The sequence below is a fragment of the Ambystoma mexicanum genome, chromosome 3q (genome assembly GCF_040938575.1).
Source record: "Ambystoma mexicanum isolate Mex_15411 chromosome 3q, UKY_AmexF1_1, whole genome shotgun sequence".
NCBI classification, from domain to species: domain Eukaryota; kingdom Metazoa; phylum Chordata; class Amphibia; order Caudata; family Ambystomatidae; genus Ambystoma; species Ambystoma mexicanum.
In genome coordinates this window covers 907,500,356-907,519,113 of record NC_090926.1, presented here as the reverse complement: position 1 = coordinate 907,519,113, position 18,758 = coordinate 907,500,356, and the positions used below count along the sequence as shown (strand labels likewise).

Here is an 18,758-nt window from a genome sequence, read left to right as displayed (position 1 = left end):
AGTGCGTTATGCAACGCGATAAAACACACACACACACAGGCATTCATGTATACCAATAGGCTGGGCCGTCCCCCCGCGCGGCTAGCAACGGACACGTTTTGGATTTGTGAGCAGGAATTTCTGGCATTCCCGCATTTTGCAATATCCGTCATCTGGTCTCGGCCCCGATGCCAGCAGGCGGGCAGCCAGGCACATACCACCCGGCGCAAATGAGGCAAGCTGGCAGGTCCCTCAAAGCAGCCAATGAGGCCAAGGGAGTGAGGACCACAGACGAGGCCGACGGGTGCATCCACAGAGCGTTTTTCAATGGGCCCGCTCGTCCAGACCTCCCAACTCCTAACGAAGCGTCCTCGCAAAGCCAGCGGCATCTTTACTGAATTGGCATCGCTGCAAAAGGATGAGGCGGGCAGCTGAGGCTACCCCTGTACTCCTGGCTCACAGTAACCCACTCCTCTGCACTGAAATGCGGCCTGAACACCTCAGTCGCCTCTGGGACAGTGGAAGGCCGGCCTTTTCCAATCCTCGTTCATGCAGCGCTCTACGATGCGCATTTTAAATGCTTTAACTACAAACTCCCTGGAGTCTTGCGAGACACCTCTCACAACAAAAAAGGTTAGCTTGTGGGTTATTTGTACACGACAAACTATATACTCGATTGCTCCCATAAGCACATTCGACATAATATAGAAAGGAGGGCGCTGATCTCCCAAGTGGTGACAAAATCCATTGTATGTCCAGTTGTTATATAGCGCCTTATAGCTCAGCCCCTTCAGTGCTAAAGACGTATATTTTTGTTCTGAATTAATTAGGGAATCATTGTAAACCCTGACCACTCCCGCATTTAGATTTAACCAGTTTCAGAGCATTGCCAAATTCCACGGCTATGGAAACAGGGTGATGAAGTTATTTGCCCAGGATCACACGTGGTCAATTCGAGAAGTGGGGATTAGAACCAATGTCTCCTTGATGTAAAGTAACGGGCCATCGAAACAGTGATACTTACACACTGCTGTCCGTCATGGACATCGAGTCGTCCGTCAGGGCATCGCTGGAGATCTCGCTGTCATTGGCGCTAGTGGCCGGCGCAAAGACATGGCCAGAGTTGACGTGGTATGGATTCACCGGATCATTTCTTTTAAAAGATCTAGAGAAAAAGAGAACATGTCACATGGGGGCTTCAGTCGCAAGCTACAGGCCACTTCAATGGGGTTCTGCAAGGTGGGGGGGGAGGGAGGTTGCAGCCTTCCACAACTGCCACCGGTGTGGCCTGGAAGTGCTGAAGGAGTCGGGGTTCCCCATGGTGAGACCTCGGCCTGGCCTTGCATTACACAATCAAGCAGGCATTGCGTAGTGTGGAAAACTGGTAACACATCAAGCATCAGTAAGAGGGATAACTGCATGCAGGGCTCGAAATTCAGATTGGATAAGCAGGGGTAAAGTTGCTGCTGGGTATCTCTCATTAGTCGGCGACCAGGAGCTGCCACGCCAGTAACATTCCCCAAACCTAGCTTCCAAAATAAGATGCACATACATACTTTTGTCCATTATTTATTACCCTTAAAGCTTTAAAAGTTTAAAAGGTGTCCTAATGTTTATTGATAGATTGTCCTAAACACACAGAGTTAAATCCACATAGTTGTGTTTGTTCAGCATCAGTTGCTGAGGGGGGGGACCAAAAGTAGCTCCTGGAAGCCGTTGGTGCCAAGCTAACCAGGCTCTTCTAGGCTACAAGCAGGAGCTACAGAGCTCCCAGCTCCCCTCAACTTCGAGTCCTGGAATACATGACTGATTGGGATGGAGTGGTCGTTTTATGTTTTCTGGTTATGCTGGCTAACTATGGGCAACCACCATGATGCACCCCAAGAAATCACTTCCCCACAGTGAACAGGGCCGAAAGGTTTGGCTAAGACCGGTGAGTCCATGGCAGGTATCCCACCCCGGGTGCATTTGTAACACTGGGCCAGGTCCCTGCTCTGGGGTGCAGTAGCGGGGCAGTCAACACTGAACCCAGCGCCGGGTTTGACCCCAGCCACACGGTGCGAGAGGAAGCCGCTGCCTCGACGTAAAGTCCACGTCTAAAACAGACACATTTGCACATCACCTGACATACCATCCGATATCTTACACACTACACTTGGAGACCCCAAAATGATACTGCCCACCCACAATTCTCCCTAAAATGGTTACTACTACAGTAATTCAGAGCTGGGGGAGCAAGCGCCTCTACCCCACAGCCCCCTGATGCGGGGCCAACTACAGGGCATGAGCAGGGGCTGGAGATTATCAGCTACCCCTCGTGTACCCTTTTTTGCCTGGCAGGTATGCCAGGGAAAAGGTCAAGCTGGGAGCGAGAACTTGAAAACACTGAGCGAAAAGGGGACCGACAGTGACCGGCCTGCTGGTATTCACCCACAAACTCAGTGTAGCTTTGGGGTGTCAGCACACACATACTTCGTGCTTGGGATTCAAAGTGGGGGATTAAAAAAAAAAAAAAAGTTGGTGGGTACTATAATTAAGGGGCACTCCACGGGTCCCTGTGGGGCAGGAATGGATCCAGTTCTCCTGCGCCACGCTGACCCCCAATGCCCGTGTAAGACTCCAGGCGGTTGGTGACTAAAAGGCTGAAGCTTTTTATTTTGTGTAAAAAGTCCTTCTTTATTGGAGCAAATCAATCATTTTGAGGGCAAAAGACTTAAACAGCCTTGTTCCATCAAGAGGCGGCGCATGCGCAGCACTCATTTATTTATTTATGGCTTGCTTGTTAGGTGCTTATACAGGAAATACATTCTGTCTCAAAGCGCCCACAGGGCAGCAGGCAGGGAACATGGGATAGCAACCCCCGTAAATACAAAAAATACAGGAGGGGAAGGGACGACCAAACCAACTATGCCTTGTGAGTATTGAAAACGCGCAAGTGTGCGTTCCAACCCGATCCCTGTTCATACCCCTGTGGCAGCTGCAAGTTCTGAATAGCAAGGTGGCGTACTCTGGCGTGCCGCCCAGCCTTCATTTAGAGGGATCCTCGACTCATTTACAACCTCACAATCCCAATGCCGACCATAGACTTTAACAGGAACTTTTCCTTGCCTCTAAAAATGCCATCTCCATTGACAAGGGATCACCCACCAAAACGTGGTGACACCTCGCTCCTTGAGGCCTGAGCAGGTGCAGGGGTACGACTCTAAGGGCTGCCAAAGCCCTCTCGCATCCACGCTTAATGTCAACGGGGATCTGGCCAACCTGTCCACGGGATATGGCATATGCCCTTCTGTACAGGGCGTACTCATTTGAGCCTTGGTCTACGCATTTCATACTTCCCAATATGTTATGTTGCCTCCATGGCCAACTCCACCCTCCACTCTCCCATCTACTTCTGCCTGACCTCTTCATTCCTCACCCATTACTTACAACCTTGAGGTTCTCTTTGATAGCGACCTAAAACACTTCCGAGTTCTTCTTTGCCACTGTCATCGCACCTAGTCAACTTCCCAAACTCTAGAAAAATCCACCCACATCTGACGCAACATTCAACTAAAACTTGCATCTCTGAATCTTGCGCTCAGCAAACTGAACTACTGCGCATGCCTCTCAGGGTTCGAAATTGCAAGGAGCTGGGAGCTATTTAACTCCTGGCTATTGCCAGGGGGAGCTTGCTTAGCTTGAAACCAACAGCTACCAGGAGCTACTTGTGACTCTCCAGGCAAGTCCTGCCATACGAACATAGATAGCTCTTGCCTAAAGGGCGATTCCCGATACCCAGGAGCTGCTTTTTGCTCCTGGTCACCCAATCCAAATTTCGACCCCTGCCTCTATTCTTATGCTCCCCCCAATAGCGTTCTCCTCATTGTGACTTGCACCCTTTTCAACCTTTCCATGTTCTCCTGTACCAATGCCTACCCTCATCACGCTGGATGGGTCTACTTGCAAAATCACTTATCCTGCTAGTGGCCTATAAATTCATCTACGGTCTTTTCCACACTACCACATTGACTGCATGTCATTGTACTCTCCCTCCCAGACGCCCCATCACTTCACAGCCTGTCGGTCCCCTGCAGCCTCCGTAGCCACTTCCGCGCGAGGTCCCGTTCCACTACATGCCCCATTCCGCTAAAATGCTCTCCCTCCAGCCATCATAGCCCTCTCTTCAGGGGCACGCTTCAAAGGGTGGCTCAAATTCCACCTGCTAGAGATGGAAAGGGGCCCCCCCATCCTCCTAACCAAACCACCCACCGACCCACCCCTACTGCCTCCTACTCTGGGGACCACCCTCGCTAGTTTGCAAATGTGTAAATACTAGCCTCTGGCTGGCATTGTAAAAACAAAATGTATGTCCTCCAGTCCCTATCCCTTGTTTAAACTGTGCACTTATATAAAATGTGCCTTACCCCAGGAGTGCCTCTACTCTGGTATTGCCTATTGTGTAAGTAATTTCTGTTTTGAAATGACAACCAGAGCCCAAACGTTTCCCATGGCCAGTGCGTAAGAACGCCATGCAGCCCTGTTTTTAACCTTTGGCTTGTGGGGCTTGAAGCTTGTATTTGCCATTTACAGTATAGGAAAACTACTACAAGTCCCAGAATTCCATGCAGAACCAGGAGTGGATGGCCGCCTCACACATGGACACCGGATACCTGAGAGCTGTAGACACACCAGGCCTTATTTACAAATGCCTTTTCCTATAGGAAAACGATCTGTAAATCAAGCCCACCAAGTACAAAATGTAGGTTTAGGCGGGAACGTCAAACAAGTTGCGAGAAAACACCCCAAAAAAACACTCTCCAAAACATCAGAGGAATTGTTGTTTAAGTGGCCAGCACAGCTGCCTAATGGAGAGCAGCACGCCCCCTCATCCTGCTATCTGCCGCCTTTGTGCGCCTCCTTGCCCCCGGTTGCCCACTTTCGACCTCTTTGAAGAGCCACTCAATCCGCTGTCTAAACAGCCACTTTCCCCCACGAGTCCCCCTGCTGCGCTGCATTCCTCTGGTAGGGAAAACATGAGCCTTTCGGAAAGGGCTTACGCCTTGAAAAACCTTGGGCGGGGTAGCGGTGGTCAGGGGGCTTCCTCAATGCGAGGAGGCCTGGCAGTGCCGAAGCAGCATGACGACATCTGCAGGCCCCAAGCGAAGCCTGGCATTCGCAGTCTGGTGCCAGGGCGTCAGGTGTGTGGGTCCCTGTAGCCTGGCTATGGGAATTCTGCAAAGTCTGCGCCTCTGGGAGGCTTGTGCGGCTGGGGCAGTGTCAGTCTCGAGTAAGACGTTGGCAGCGCCACCTGCGGCCCCAACGGTGTTCCACTTTGAGCTGTACATGGGGAACTCACGAGGGAGTCGATAAAGGATTCAAAGGGCCTATTCGAAGCCAGCGTGCTTAAATGTAGTCCCGAAGTGCGGCCTACTATTTGCATCTGAGGCCTGGCTGGGAGACAGCTGGCCAGAGTGACTCAAGGTGTCCGTTATGACGACGTGGGCCAGCGGCGGCTGTGCTGAAGTCAGGGGCCCACCTAGGCCTTCAAAGCGCAAGCGCCCTTGTGAGGGCAGGGCGATATGTGCCAATTCTTCCAGTCGGGCAGTGAAATCGGGGAGAACGTGAAGGCAACTATTGCAGAGCGCGCCCACGTTGGTCATTATACCACCTGAAGCTAAAATATTCCACAGAGAAAAATGGTGTTCCCTCGCAGGGGTCCCCCGCAAACATTCCACAGGAAGGATTGGGGCCCCCGCGATGTTCCCTCCCAGGGATCCCAAAGGGATTGCTCTTGCGGTAGTACTGGGGTTCCTGCCGTGGGTGTTTGAAAGGTGTGTTCTGGGAGCAGGCCTGGGGGTTGGCGCGTGCGCAGCACCGTCTCTCTGCCACTTGCAGGCAGGTGCAGCGCGAAACCTCACACCTGTGTTATTTATTTATTTTTACTAGTTGTTCGCAAGCCAGTCGGGCTGTCAGAAGTACCCCCGAGTCCCGTAACAAAGAAAACGAGCTGCATTTACAGTTGTGCATATAGGCTACTAGCTGACATTGCTGGAGCACTGTTTCTGGCGGAAGGGGCGTATAAGGCAAGGACGGACCTGTGGAGAATCCGCTTCAAAGTTTAAAACCCGAGACAGAGCTCTACAGTACCTGCATGTATTCTCCAGCAACCCCCGCACACACCCCATTAGCCTGCAGCCTAGTACCACCAGAGGTTTGTGTAGACCCCATAACCTTTCACGCAGCTTATCAGAAATAACACCAAATATACTTCTTTTCTCGCGGAAATGGAACTGCCTACCCCACCCCCACAAAAAGGGTAACGCTGGAGACCTTTCAAAGGGCGGGCAGTGGAACGTGAGTCCCGCAGCGCTTGTAATGCATCTGCGGGCACTGTCAGCACTCACCGGGTCCGTCCTCTGATGCCGCGGGACAGCGCCCGCCATAATGGCTTCAGCTGTCCGCCAGCAGTTGCTCCGAGGCGTCCATGCAAACCTCCCATGCGCCCCCTGGGCTATTCTGGTCACTTTATCTCGCGCGCTGGACGCTTATATACTTCAAATGTGTGTGCACACAATGGGCAACATTGTACCGCTGTTCGTCCCCGCGGCCTACGAGATCTAGAAGTTAAAATGGCAACCCTGTTAAAAGTGAGCGCAGAGTCTCACCCCAGCTTTGACTCTTGTGCGAGCCTGGGCAAGTCACTCAGGCCCGGGACTCAGCTGACTTAGATGAGTGGTATGCAAGCGTGTTATGTTGAGCGCCCCTGGAGTAGAATAAATGCTGTCTCTCCCCTCTGCCTGCCCAAGTTCTTAAATGTTCTGTTAAAGTAGTAACAGCGCTCTGTTTTTCAAGGGCATCTCCCCCAGGGCCGCTAGACCCCCACCAAAGTTTGAAGGACACTGGCTTGGGTTATGTAACCTGACATTTGTGGGTTTCCAATTCAGACCAACACTGTAAAATCGGACAATTGCAGCAAAAACGTGAATATCCTTAAGATGCATGAACGGGTGTGGGTGGACGAGTGTTACAGTTCCAAGTTTTAGAAACTTCGAATACTACTAAGTGGCCTGTCCCACACTTTCATCGTGTGATTTGTGGCGTCGGGCCGGGGGATGATAAAAGTTCAACTATAATTGGATCTTGCAGACTCCTCCTGCAAGAGGGGGGCTCCCCGCGAAGCCTGGCGCCCCGCCGGGCTTTGATGGCGGTGCGCAGCTTTGGCTGCAGCCGGGCTCCCACAGACGGTGGAGGCGAGGCAGGCGCGCTGAAAGGACAGGAAGCGCTGGGAGCCAGCAGAGGGCCATGTGCAGCGGGGAGAGCAGGGGCCGTGCTCACTGATGGGATACCGCTGAAGGGGGCGAGGAGGAGGGGGGGAATAATGGGAGGCAGATGAGCCCCACCTCGGACTGCGTCAAATCAAAGCCAGCAGGAAGCCAGCGCTGCCCAGCTGCACCCCTCAGATCACAGGCAGGCAGACTCGCAGGCAAACAAGGCCGGCTGGGATTACAAACAGACTTCACGTGAAACCATCGCCCTAATTGCCGACTTAAAACCAAGACTTTGCCCAAAAGGTTTTATTTAAACAAACTTTGGAGAACAAGCTCAGAAGTGGAAACGACCCATCTACACGGCCTAAAAGGTTTCTGATCCCCGACTAACCGTTTCCTTTGTTTCTTGTGTGTGTCTCTCAGCGCCTCGACGGCTAATATGTTGACTGTGCGCTTTACACAAAGTTTGACCACAGCAGGCTAACAATAAGGGGAACACACGTATGCACACACAAGCCACGGTGCACATATACCACACCACTCACAACAGTAACGTCAAAATGACGGTGTTAGCACCAATTATTTTAAGAACTCTTTCCACTCGGATTAATGCTGGACCGCCAACACAACCACTGCTAAACTTACCCTACGCGGTCTCCGGCTTTACCCCGGTTTTCTGATACGCAATGTATCCTCAGACATGAACTTAAATCACGTGCCACCATCACGTCTGTTGAAGGAGGTGGGAGGGTTTACTACCAAGCTCGGACTGGCCTATAGGGTAATGCCCGAACCCAAAACGCAAAATGCTGGTGTGGGCCACTTTTTGGGTCAAAGCGGGCCACTTTGTTGGCCAATCTCTGCTCGTTTGATGAGTTACTTCACCATGTGGCTTAGTAGTTCTGACAATCTGAATAAATATTCTTTAAAAGTCAAAATTTGCAACCCATTGTATCAGAAAAACTCCCCCTTGGGTACTACTCAAATTGTTACAAAAGGAATGAAGTGTGCCACTTGTTTATATTGGTGCCCGAGACAATGTTTTGCCCCAGCCCAACCCTGCTTACTACCCTTTCTCCGAGCACTGCTAGGAAGTTGTGTGAAGCGCACTGAATGCCTTTAGGCGGTGTGATGCGTTTGCAGCTCTCTGGGCCGGAGTATGCATGTGGAGAAGGGACCGACTCTCCAGGGAGGAAAATAAAGACTTGACGGGGAGGAGCCTGAAGCAGCTCCGGGTCTCGGATGTCCCCCAGTAAGCAGGAGCTATCCCCCGCCCCCCCCAGGACGAAGAGTTAACACAAAGTATGCAGCAAATATCATGTGCACATGGGATGCACACTGCCCTTATCCGGGATACACATCTCTAGCTCCTGGCTGTGCAAAGAGGAGTCTGCCTAGCTCTACTCCAGCAACTACCAAGACCTACTTGTGGACCCCCCCCCCACACACCCCCAGCCAAACCGATTCCATACACCACACCGGCGTGACATTATCTCGCATGCCTCCACGCCCCGTTGCATTCCGGGAGGTGGTAATCCAATCCGTCCCTGCGTTGTTCTCCAGGACTACAATTCCAATGATACAAGGAGAACAGGAATGGACCCACCACACCCTCCAGATGAATGGGGCATCTTGGCACATATTGGACCCACTGCACATTCCATGGCTCCGAGATGTGCCCCAATGCTCATACTCCTAAGTAGCAGCTATCTTGGTGTAGTAGCTCTTGGTGGCCAGCTCCCCAGGCTCTTCTAGGCGCCCTGCAATATTGACCCTTAACTCCCCATGAGATATATGGTACACTGCAAGAACTTTTGGTTGCCTGCAATCGTCCCTTTTCCTTCAAGACTGGCACCTCACCAGCAACATCTCATGGGCATTAGGAACGCTCTGGCTTAGAAGACAACACCACCCATCATTGGAAAGTCATGCTCACCCAAAAACAAAAACACTGCCACGTGCAACACTGAAAGCATGCAACACTATCTCACCTGTGCCCATTCTCCGTCTCTGCCGCCCGCAGGTGCGCCGTGGCCCTCAGCGCCTTGCTGGAGAGGCCCAGTGCAGAAGGCAGGCTCTTGCTCCTCAGGTCTGCGCAGCTCCACTCCTCCTCTTCGTTCAAGGTGGGCAGGTAGCCACAGACCACCTTGAGGCGGCCCAGCTCGGCACTGTGCGCGTAGGCGGGGTTCTCGCCGCCGCTGCGCACGTACTCGAGGTAGATGTCAGAAGTGAGGAACATCTGGTAGGCGTTGTCCTCCATGGCGGTCTGGACTTCAGTCTGCGCCTGGTCAAACATGGTGGAGTCTATGGCAGCCTTCTTGACGCTGTCTTTGATGTAGGTCTTGGTGGCAGGTTTTAACTGCTTGGATACCACGCTGTTGTTCTCCACGTACCGCTTGTAGATGGCCTTGGACACCCGCAATGTCTTGCCATCCTTGATGTCCATTTGACGGAAACCATTACAGGCGAACCAGAAGTCTAAGCTGTCCACACACTTCTCCCGCTCCAAGAAGGTTCGGTAAAGTTGGGCGCCATCTTGATCGCCCAACAGAGAGTGCAGAGACTTGGTCCACCTGGAGAGTGGTGAGTCTGGGGAGGCGCTGCCCTCAGGCTCCCCCAGCCCGTCCTCATTCCTCCTGGGCGTGGAGGACTGTGGCATGGCCTTGACGCCGTGGCTCCTGGGGACCACTGGCGGCGGCGGGCATGGCGTCTCCTCACCCCCGGGCACAGGGGGGCGCGGGGCGTCCTCACGGAAGCTGCTGCTGGGATCCGAGAGGTGAGTTCCCAGCGCAGCACTAATCATGGCTCCACCAAGACCTTCTGTGGTGGATTTCTTTCCCCCAAGTTCCACAGTACTCTGGCCCTCTCTCCGCCGCCTCCTCCTCCTCCTCCTCTCCTCAAGTCAGCAGGGATCCTTCTGAGCCCTCGCTCTGAAAGAAGAAGAAAAGAGAAAAGTATTGATCTAATCCGAACCAGATCCGCCCCAACATCAAAGGCACAACGTAAACAGGCTTTGCAACCCTTCCCAGTGAAATAAAAGCGCCCGGCTATCTCCAATGCAAATCCACGCTTATCAGGTGAGACTTCAAACAGGTAAAGCCTCACGGCATTTTGAAGGAGGGCTGGACATCTGCATTTTACAATGGGGGTCTCAAATAAAAAAACAGCAATGCAAATACATCTCTAACCCACCATGCACCCCCCCACCCCACAGTGGGTTACCAGTTCCATAATTCCAGCAACAATTTGCATCAGCCTCGCCGTTTACAGGTGAAACCAATCGTGCCCCCCCCCGTAACCCCCTTCCCACCTCCCTTTTCCGCCCACAGCCTTTCTTTTCTACAGATGATCTCAGTGCCTCGAGTGGCATCTGTTTCCCATCGCCCCCTCCTCCCCACGCGTTTCTCTCTTTATTACTCCGGCTGGAAGGGGATGGGGAGGAGGTTAGCTTGCCATCTGAGAGAACTACTTCCAGCTGAGTGGGCGCGGGGGGCGGGGCGTCAGGCGGTGGATTAAAGCTCATACAGAACTAGGGGAAAGCACCCACCCAATTGCACGGCGTTGACAGTCTGGCTTAATGAAAAGGTGCAAGTGTGCTGTAGGGGGGCCGGTAGGGCTTGTGTCTTTTAAGCATGGGCCCCAGCAGCACGTCGAGGATGGGGCGGCCCGGGCACGGGGTGGGGCCTTTGGGATAAAGGCGCAAAGCCTTTGAGGTTTTTTTTCCGGCAGCACGGAGGGAAGCAAGGTTAGCGGGGCGCTGCGAACACTGGGCCTGCCCCAGGACAGCCACACCGGGTCACTACATGACGGATTGGGCCAGGCCCATGGTTACGCTCCAGGCCCATACCCTGCTTGAGTGGGTACCGAGACGCGCCTGGGGGCGTGCGGGTCCTACATCTTATGAGAAATGCCCACAGACAGATGCCGAGCGTGGACGCGCGCCGATACAAACGGGCACAGGCTCCACCCAGGATGCATGCCGCCACAGAGAGCACATGCCTCGCTAGAGGCGCCCGCCCGCGGACACGTCACGCGTACACGCGGAGAGCCACACGCAGCTCTGCCGTAGACAGGTCGTGCATGTGTAAAGGTAGACCGCGGCAGATGCGGCCAGGCAGGCAGAGAGAGGGGCGTCGGGCACGCACGCCGACGCAGCCCCGCGCACACGCAGACGTGGGCAGTGGGTTCGGTGCAGCTTAACTCAGTGTACCTGTATGTACAATGGCGACATCTGGGGTCAGAGTACAGATGAGCCTCCGCGGGCTAACACCCGCGCGAAGACATAGGCATGTCTGTCTCAAGAGGCCACGCAAGCACATCCGATGTAGATACAGCCCAGAGAGGCACAGGTAACACACGCAGATAAACCCCAGGGCTAGGCACAATTCAGACATACGCAGATACACCCTATTGATTCGGTGCATGTCCCAGAAGCACAGATACACACCAGGGCCAGCTACAGCTTATAGAAGCACATGTACACAGCAGGTTCAGCTACAGCTCATAGAAGCACATGTACACACAAGGGGCAGCTGCAGCTAATAGAAGCACAGGTACACAACAAGGTAAGCGACAGTTCATAGAAGCACAGGTACACATCAGGGACAGCTACAGCTCATAGAAGCATATGTACACATCAGGGGCAGCTACAGCTCATAGAAGCACATGTACACACCAAGGGAAGCTACAGCTCAGGGAAGCTACAGCTCATAGAAGCACGGGTACACATCCGGGCCAGCTACAGCTCATAGAAGCATATGTACACATCAGGGGCAGCTACAGCTCATAGAACCACATGTACACACAAGGGGCAGCTGCAGCTAATAGAAGCACAGGTACACAACAAGGTAAGCGATAGTTCATAGAAGCACAGGTACACATCAGGGACAGCTACAGCTCATAGAAGCATATGTACACATCAGGGGCAGCTACAGCTCATAGAAGCACATGCACACACCAAGGGAAGCTACAGCTCATAGAAGCACATGTACACACCAAGGGAAGCTACAGCTCATAGAAGCACATGTACACACCAAGGGAAGCTACAGCTCATAGAAGCACGGGTACACATCAGGGCCAGCTACAGCTCATAGAAGCATATGTACACATCAGGGGCAGCTACAGCTCATAGAAGCACGGGTACACATCAGGGCCAGCTACAGCTCATATAAGCATATGCACATATCAGGGGGGGGGGGCAGCTACAGCTCATAGAAGCACAGGCACACATCGGAGGGACAGATACACCCCATAGGCCCGGATACGTCTCACAGGTCGTAGATGCAGCTCAGAGAGGCGCAGGTGCGCCTCGGAGAGTGTGCGATTCAGACATGCACTTCATAGGACCAGATGCATCTCCCGAGAGCCCCGCTACAGCTCCGAGGGTGAGACCAGAGGCTACTCTGATAAACAGGGGTACATCTCATCGAGGTGCAGACAACCCTATGGCGAGTGCGGGCACGCCCCAGAGAGGTGCAGGTGCCCCAAGCGTGCATCGAGGTGCAGACAAACCTAAGACAGGTGCGGGCACGCCCCAGAGAGGTGCAGGTGCCCCGAGCGTGCATCGAGGTGCAGACAAACCTAGGACACGTGCGGGCACGCCCCAGAGAGGTGCAGGTGCCCCGAGCGTGCATCGGGGTGCAGACAAACCTAGGACACGTGCGGGCACGCCCCAGAGAGGTGCAGGTGCCCTAAGCGTGCATCGAGGTGCAGACAAACCGTGAACAGGTGCGGGCACGCCCCAGAGAGGTACAGGTGCCCCGAGCGTGCATCGAGGTGCAGACAAACCGTGAACAGGTGCGGGCACGCCCCAGAGAGGTGCAGGAGCCCCGAGCGTGCATCGAGGTTCAGACAAACTTAGGACAGGTGCGGGCACGCCCCAGAAAGGTGCAGGTGCCCTAAGCGTGCATCGAGGTGCGGACAAACCTAGGACAAGTGCGGGCACGCCCCAGAGAGGTACAGGTGCCCCGAGCGTGCATCGAGGTGCAGACAAACCTAGGACACGTGCGGGCGCGCCCCAGAGAGGTGCAGGTGCCCTAAGCGTGCATCGAGGTGTAGACACACCTAGGACAGGTGCGGGCACGCCCCAGAGAGGTGCAGGTGCCCTAAGCGTGCATCGAGGTGCAGACAAACCGTGAACAGGTGCGGGCACGCCCCAGAGAGGTGCAGGAGCCCCGAGCGTGCATCGAGGTGCAGACAAACCTAGGACAAGTGCGGGCACGCCCCAGAGAGGTGCAGGTGCCCTGAGCGTGCATCGAGGTGCAGACAAACCTAGGACAAGTGCGGGTACGCCCCAGAAAGGTGCAGGCAGGGGTGGACTGGCCTATAGGGAACTCTGGAGATTTCCCGGTGGGCCTCTGCACCCTGGGCCTCTTTTGTGTGGTATTTCCAAATTTCCTCATAGGAAAAGCATTGGGCTTGCTGAAAATGTGTCATATGGGGCCATTTTGGACATTATTTCCAGGGCCTCTTTTGGCCCCCAGTCATTATTTCCAGGGCCTCTTTTAGTTCCCAGTCCACCCCTGGCTGCAGGTGCCCTAAGCGTGCATCGAGGTGCAGACAAACCTAGGACAAGTGCGGGCACGCCGCAGAGAGGTGGCAGGTGCACTGAGCGTGCATCCGAGGGACGGTTCTCGGAGCGTAAAGACGAGCAAGTCATTATCGTGGATCTCCCTTGCTTTGATCCGCGGAAGACACCGTTGGGTCCAGGGCACGGGCGCTCCCGGCTGCGCAGATGCAGCATGCATGCACACGGATGCACACACAGACACGTATGCAGATGCTGTTTTCCAGACAGACCCTGATAGAGGACCCGTCGGCGCCCGCTGACACAACGCTGCATGCACATAAATGCAGGGCCGATCGGGTGCGTCGCGCGCAAACACATGTGCCTGGCGGTGCACGCACACATCCACCCTGACATTCATGGCGTGTGCATAAATACGGCAGATTCGACATGCAAAAAACTGGCATCGACACATAAACCAGAGGCTACCGATTGAAAACAAACGGGGAGTTTCCACCGTCTCTCCCAATTAAAGGGGAGGGAGCGGGTGGCAACGGAGAGAATACACACTGGCATGGGGAGCTTGCAAACCCCTGCACAGTACCACACCCACCACACAAATAATGCGACTTGCCCAGCACCACACTCCCGTGAGTAAACCCCGGAGGCTGGGATTACTTAGCAGCAGAAACAAACTACAGAGAGTTGCAATAAAGTAGTGTTTATATAGCGCTTTACAAAACAATATCTCATAGCGCCTTAAATAACAGGTGTCCCCAACTCACTGGTACCCAATAACTGACGGGAGTCGAACCCGCGGCTTAGAGGTTACACACAGTTTTCCGCGCCTGTCTTACGAAAACACGCTGTGCAAGTCATATCCATGCATGAACGTGCTATTTGTGGTCATTGCTTTTGCACAGTGCTGCATTCAGGCAGGGCTGCTTCGAAGCACTGCAACGCGTGAGATTGGGCATTAGACAACCGCGGATGTTGCGTCCATGCAGTTAACATAGTAGCGGCCTGGTCACTGCATTCAAGGGTACGTCTAAGGGAGCATTGAAACACGTGTACTGACACAACAAACAACCGAACTGCTTTACAAAAGCACAATAAACCTTTCTGGAATTCGAACCTGCGATGCGAAATTGCACTGCACCTACAGCAGGTGCATTTACCAGCCGAGCGTTCCCTAGCCGCAAGAAAATGCCCCCCCCCCCTGCACGGGCAGCCTGAAGAGAACCGCGCTGCTGCCTGGTCCCATGGCCCGGGACTGGCAGATGGTAAAATAACTGGGCTGAAGAGCCGCCGCCCCGGGCGAGATGCTTACACTGGCCGCCGACACGCTGCAAAGGACACTCCGTCCTAACACTACACACTAGCGCCGTGTAACGGCCCGGGGCCGCTCGCCAACGGGCATCAAAGTCCCATTTCGGCGACTCTCAGAAACTCAAGTTGCCAGTTTCAAGCCATGAGGCCCTGCCAAGCGCACGGATCAGAGAAAGGGGCATTGTGTCTTACTGCTTCACCAGCCGGCGCCGTTGATGCGCAAGTCACCCACACACAGGTTGGCAATTTCACAAAGGATGAAACGTTGAGTCGGGTTCGAGCCAGCGGCCCCCCGAGGCTGCACACAAAACTCCGCTGCATGCGCTCAACCCGACCAGAACGCGCACCCTCGCTCAACGTGTCTATTGCCACCTTGCATGGCCCGCGCGCCCCCCTCAGCAGGGTGCGCTGCCAGGCACCCGAAACGCGCCACCCACGACTCGCCCGTGCGCATCCTTCAGGACGCCACTGATGCCCATCGTTGGGTTCCCCCCCCCCTAACTTGGAAATCCCACGGACTGCCGTAGCCTGAAGAACACTATAGACTTCAATGGGCATCTTACTTATCTGGGTACTTTCTGACCCGTCACCTACCCCAAAAGGTTCAACATGCGGCAGGAAAGTCTTATTCGAAACAGTCTGAAGGACCCCCCAGAACCCCATACCCAAAAAACCCCTCCGCTTCTATTGGCGCCTTGGAAGGATGGGGCGCCTTCAACACGGCTCCCGCCCCCAACCTTGACAGCCTCATCCCAGATCAACTTCGGGGATCCACTGGTCGTTAATGGGGCGCCATGTTCCCCCGTAGACGAATTCCCTGCAGAGTCTCACCAACTCGAGTCGGTCTCCATCCATAGACGTCAGTGAGTGGGGTTGCCCCACGTCCTGCCGCTAACAGCCTCTCGCGATGAGCGCGTACACCGCTCCGGGGGCGGCTTCACTCCGTGGTCCACACAGTAGCCCCCTCTGTCCAAAGACCCCCGCTTATGGGTGCAAAGCCCCGGGGGCAGCCCACTCCCTCCACAAAGCGACCACCCCGCTGACCCAGCGCCCAGCCCAGTGCCAGCTTTACCTTAACATGCCCGTGCCTCTCCATGTCCTCTGCAAGCGCCGCCGTGGAATGGAGAAACCAGAGAAAACGGGTTCCAACCCCAAGAGCAGCCAGCCGGTCTCATGGGCAGCGGACACCAAACAACAGTCCTCCGAGAGCCGGGCACAGCATCGCCATCCTCCAAAAAAGTAGGCCCAAGATTTCACACGGGGGTGGCTCTGTGCAGCGAGATCTGTTTATCAAAACACCACTTTCTTCCCAAAATAAAAAAAAAAGAGATGCCGCCGAGTTCCAAGAGCCTGGGTTCTCCGCCTGCAAGTCCCGTGCAACCACTGGCCCCTCGCTCAGCCTGCCGTGCCTCTTAGAGATCAGAGGAGGTGGGGAGAAAGAGGCGGGGTGTGGGTGGAGGAGGGGGCACAGTCTCCCTTACACATCCCACCTTTGGAGGAAGAAAAAAAATGAAAGGGAACGAGCAGCTCGGGCTAAAGGGACTTAACGCTGCTCTTGTGGGAAAGGGGGCGTGCGTTTTCTAACCAACTGTGAAACCAAATGCTATTTTTTCAAACTGCAAAGTGTGGGTGCAGCGGGGCGCACGCATCTCAAGAGTTTGCCAACCACACACAAACAAGATCAACACTCACTGACAATACCGCGGCTAGAAAGCGGGTTATTTCTATCCCACGCTGAGAGCTTCAAAACACAAACCGCTTTTATCAGAGCACATATCAAATGGAAATTGCCTTTTTACGCCATGCTTATTGATGCCAGATGCCAAACACACTCGTGTTGCTGCCACGGCCGAGGATGCGTGTGGGATGAGGCGCTCTGATAAGCCGCCCCTAAACGCCGCCCGTCATCATATTCTAGCGGAAAATGCACACAGCCTCCCCCCTACAAACCAGACTGTGCATTGGCCACATTAATGTGCACGGAGGAGAATCGCATCTTTTTTTCTGCGCGCAAATTGCAAAACCTTAAACACACACATTGCCGAAATATGCTAGAAACGCAGATCCGCGTATGCAGGGTAAACAATGCACGCCGAGATGCCTAGTTTGCGAGAATCTGCATTGGAATAGCAGAAGATGCTTTGCCCAGAACGTTAACAAATGCGTATGTCTTTCAATAACAACCGCTAGAACCTGTGTCGTTTTTTTCAGTAAGGACACTTCAAAGGCGGCAGCAGATGATCACAGAAAGGCCCCACCGCAGGGATCCCAGGCATGCAACTTACCCTGGTTGCAGGGGTTGCCTCCCCCTAGTGATGCAGGGGTCCCCAGGCCTGTGAACTACCAGGGGAGGAGGGGGTGTGTTGGCCGCCCCCTGCCTGCAGATCTCCCCAGCTCGTTCCCTTCCTGCTGCCAGAGCAGGTCCTGTGGCAGGCAGTTCATTCCATACACCCAAATGTCCTCCAGGCTCTTCCAGCACACACTGAGCTCAGGGTTTAACTCTACAAACATCAAAGGCCCGGGCCCTGGCAGGGCTGTAGTGAGAAGCTGCAGACACGCGGCTCGCAAAAATCAGCCGTCGTTCTGATCGAAGGAGAGAAGGTGTCTACTTATAGTTGAGTAGGTCTGCTCTTCGTGGGCGAACGGTTAGCATTTTCCCGGTCCGTGTTCTGGGCGGGGAACGGGTTCTAACGAGGGCGTCGCGCAAGTCTACGGCGTCGGCAGTGGAGCTGCTAGGACCTGATCAAAGCCCGGCAGTCTGCAGCCAACTCCCCGGGGCTCTGGAACGTCAGGGCGCCGAGTGATCCTGCCGCGCCAATCAGCAGCCGTGCCCTTCCTTAAAGGCACAGGCTCCCGCTTGCCAGATACACACAGGCAGGGCTGGGCTCCAAGCAGCAGGGGCGTAAGGAGCGATGCCCTTTCTTCACCATTTCGCTTCGGAATATTTTATGAGGATACTGATACTGTTAATAATTAATTCATTTGTGTATCGGTTTAATATACTGAAGTATACAGAAGGAAATTGTGTTGCGCGTCACGTTCCGATACATGTACATTAAAATATATGCCATTATAGGAAATGCCACGTGTGTTCGTGGTGCCTATGTGCTGATGTGTACTGCTAGCGTTTCAGGTTTAAATTGCTAGGCCACATTTGTAGATCTCCTTTGCGACTAATTGTTGCATCACAATGGATTGGCATGAACCATTGTTTATTCCGCACCTGCGCTCTTCCCCACCATGCAAACTGTTTTGTTGTCATGTGTGGCCCCTTCCTGCCAGCATACCCTACCTCTCCTACATCCAGCCTATCACTACTTGCATATCTTCAATGACTCTTTTCAAGCATCCATATATTGGACTGCCTCTACTGCCTGTGTGTACTGTTGTGGGGGCGTGTGACCCTTGGGGCCCCCACAGGCATTCACATGCACGCATGCATACCGGCAGAAGAACGCACATGGGATGCGTGTTATCAGCGCGGGGTCCCGGCTGGAACTGCCGGCCGGGTCTTCCTTTATTGTCTACACGCATGCGCGAGCCTCATTATGGGCCGCGCATGCGCCTACAGCGTAGTCACTACGCAACATCCCTCCTTTTTCCCCAAACAAGAAACAACTATAACATTAACACACAACAATAACAACCTTGGACCTCACAAACAGTTCTCGACCTGTTATGATGCTGGGTCCATG

At 54.0% G+C, this 18,758-nt stretch overlaps 1 protein-coding gene across 3 annotated transcripts in view; it reads right to left on the bottom strand.

Annotated features, from left to right (window-relative positions):
• The window catches only part of AXIN2 (axin 2), a 46,199-nt gene extending 28,388 nt beyond the window's left edge, over positions 1–17,811 (bottom strand). Inside the window, exons 1-3 of one of the 3 annotated variants that reach the window (XR_011305154.1) lie at positions 16,136–16,555; positions 9,221–10,159; positions 1,004–1,144 (exon numbers count right to left, since the gene is read on the bottom strand). Coding sequence is in view for 2 of the 3 variants with exons in the window: in XM_069655055.1 (XP_069511156.1) it covers positions 1,004–1,144; positions 9,221–10,032 (953 nt within the window). In the remaining variant the exon portion in view is untranslated. Of the gene's footprint in view, positions 1–1,003; positions 1,145–9,220; positions 10,160–16,135; positions 16,556–17,348 lie in introns of those variants that run through there. The other 2 variants (XM_069655055.1, XM_069655054.1) reach the window with 2 other exon arrangements.
• Between the last annotated feature and the right edge of the window lie 947 nt (positions 17,812–18,758).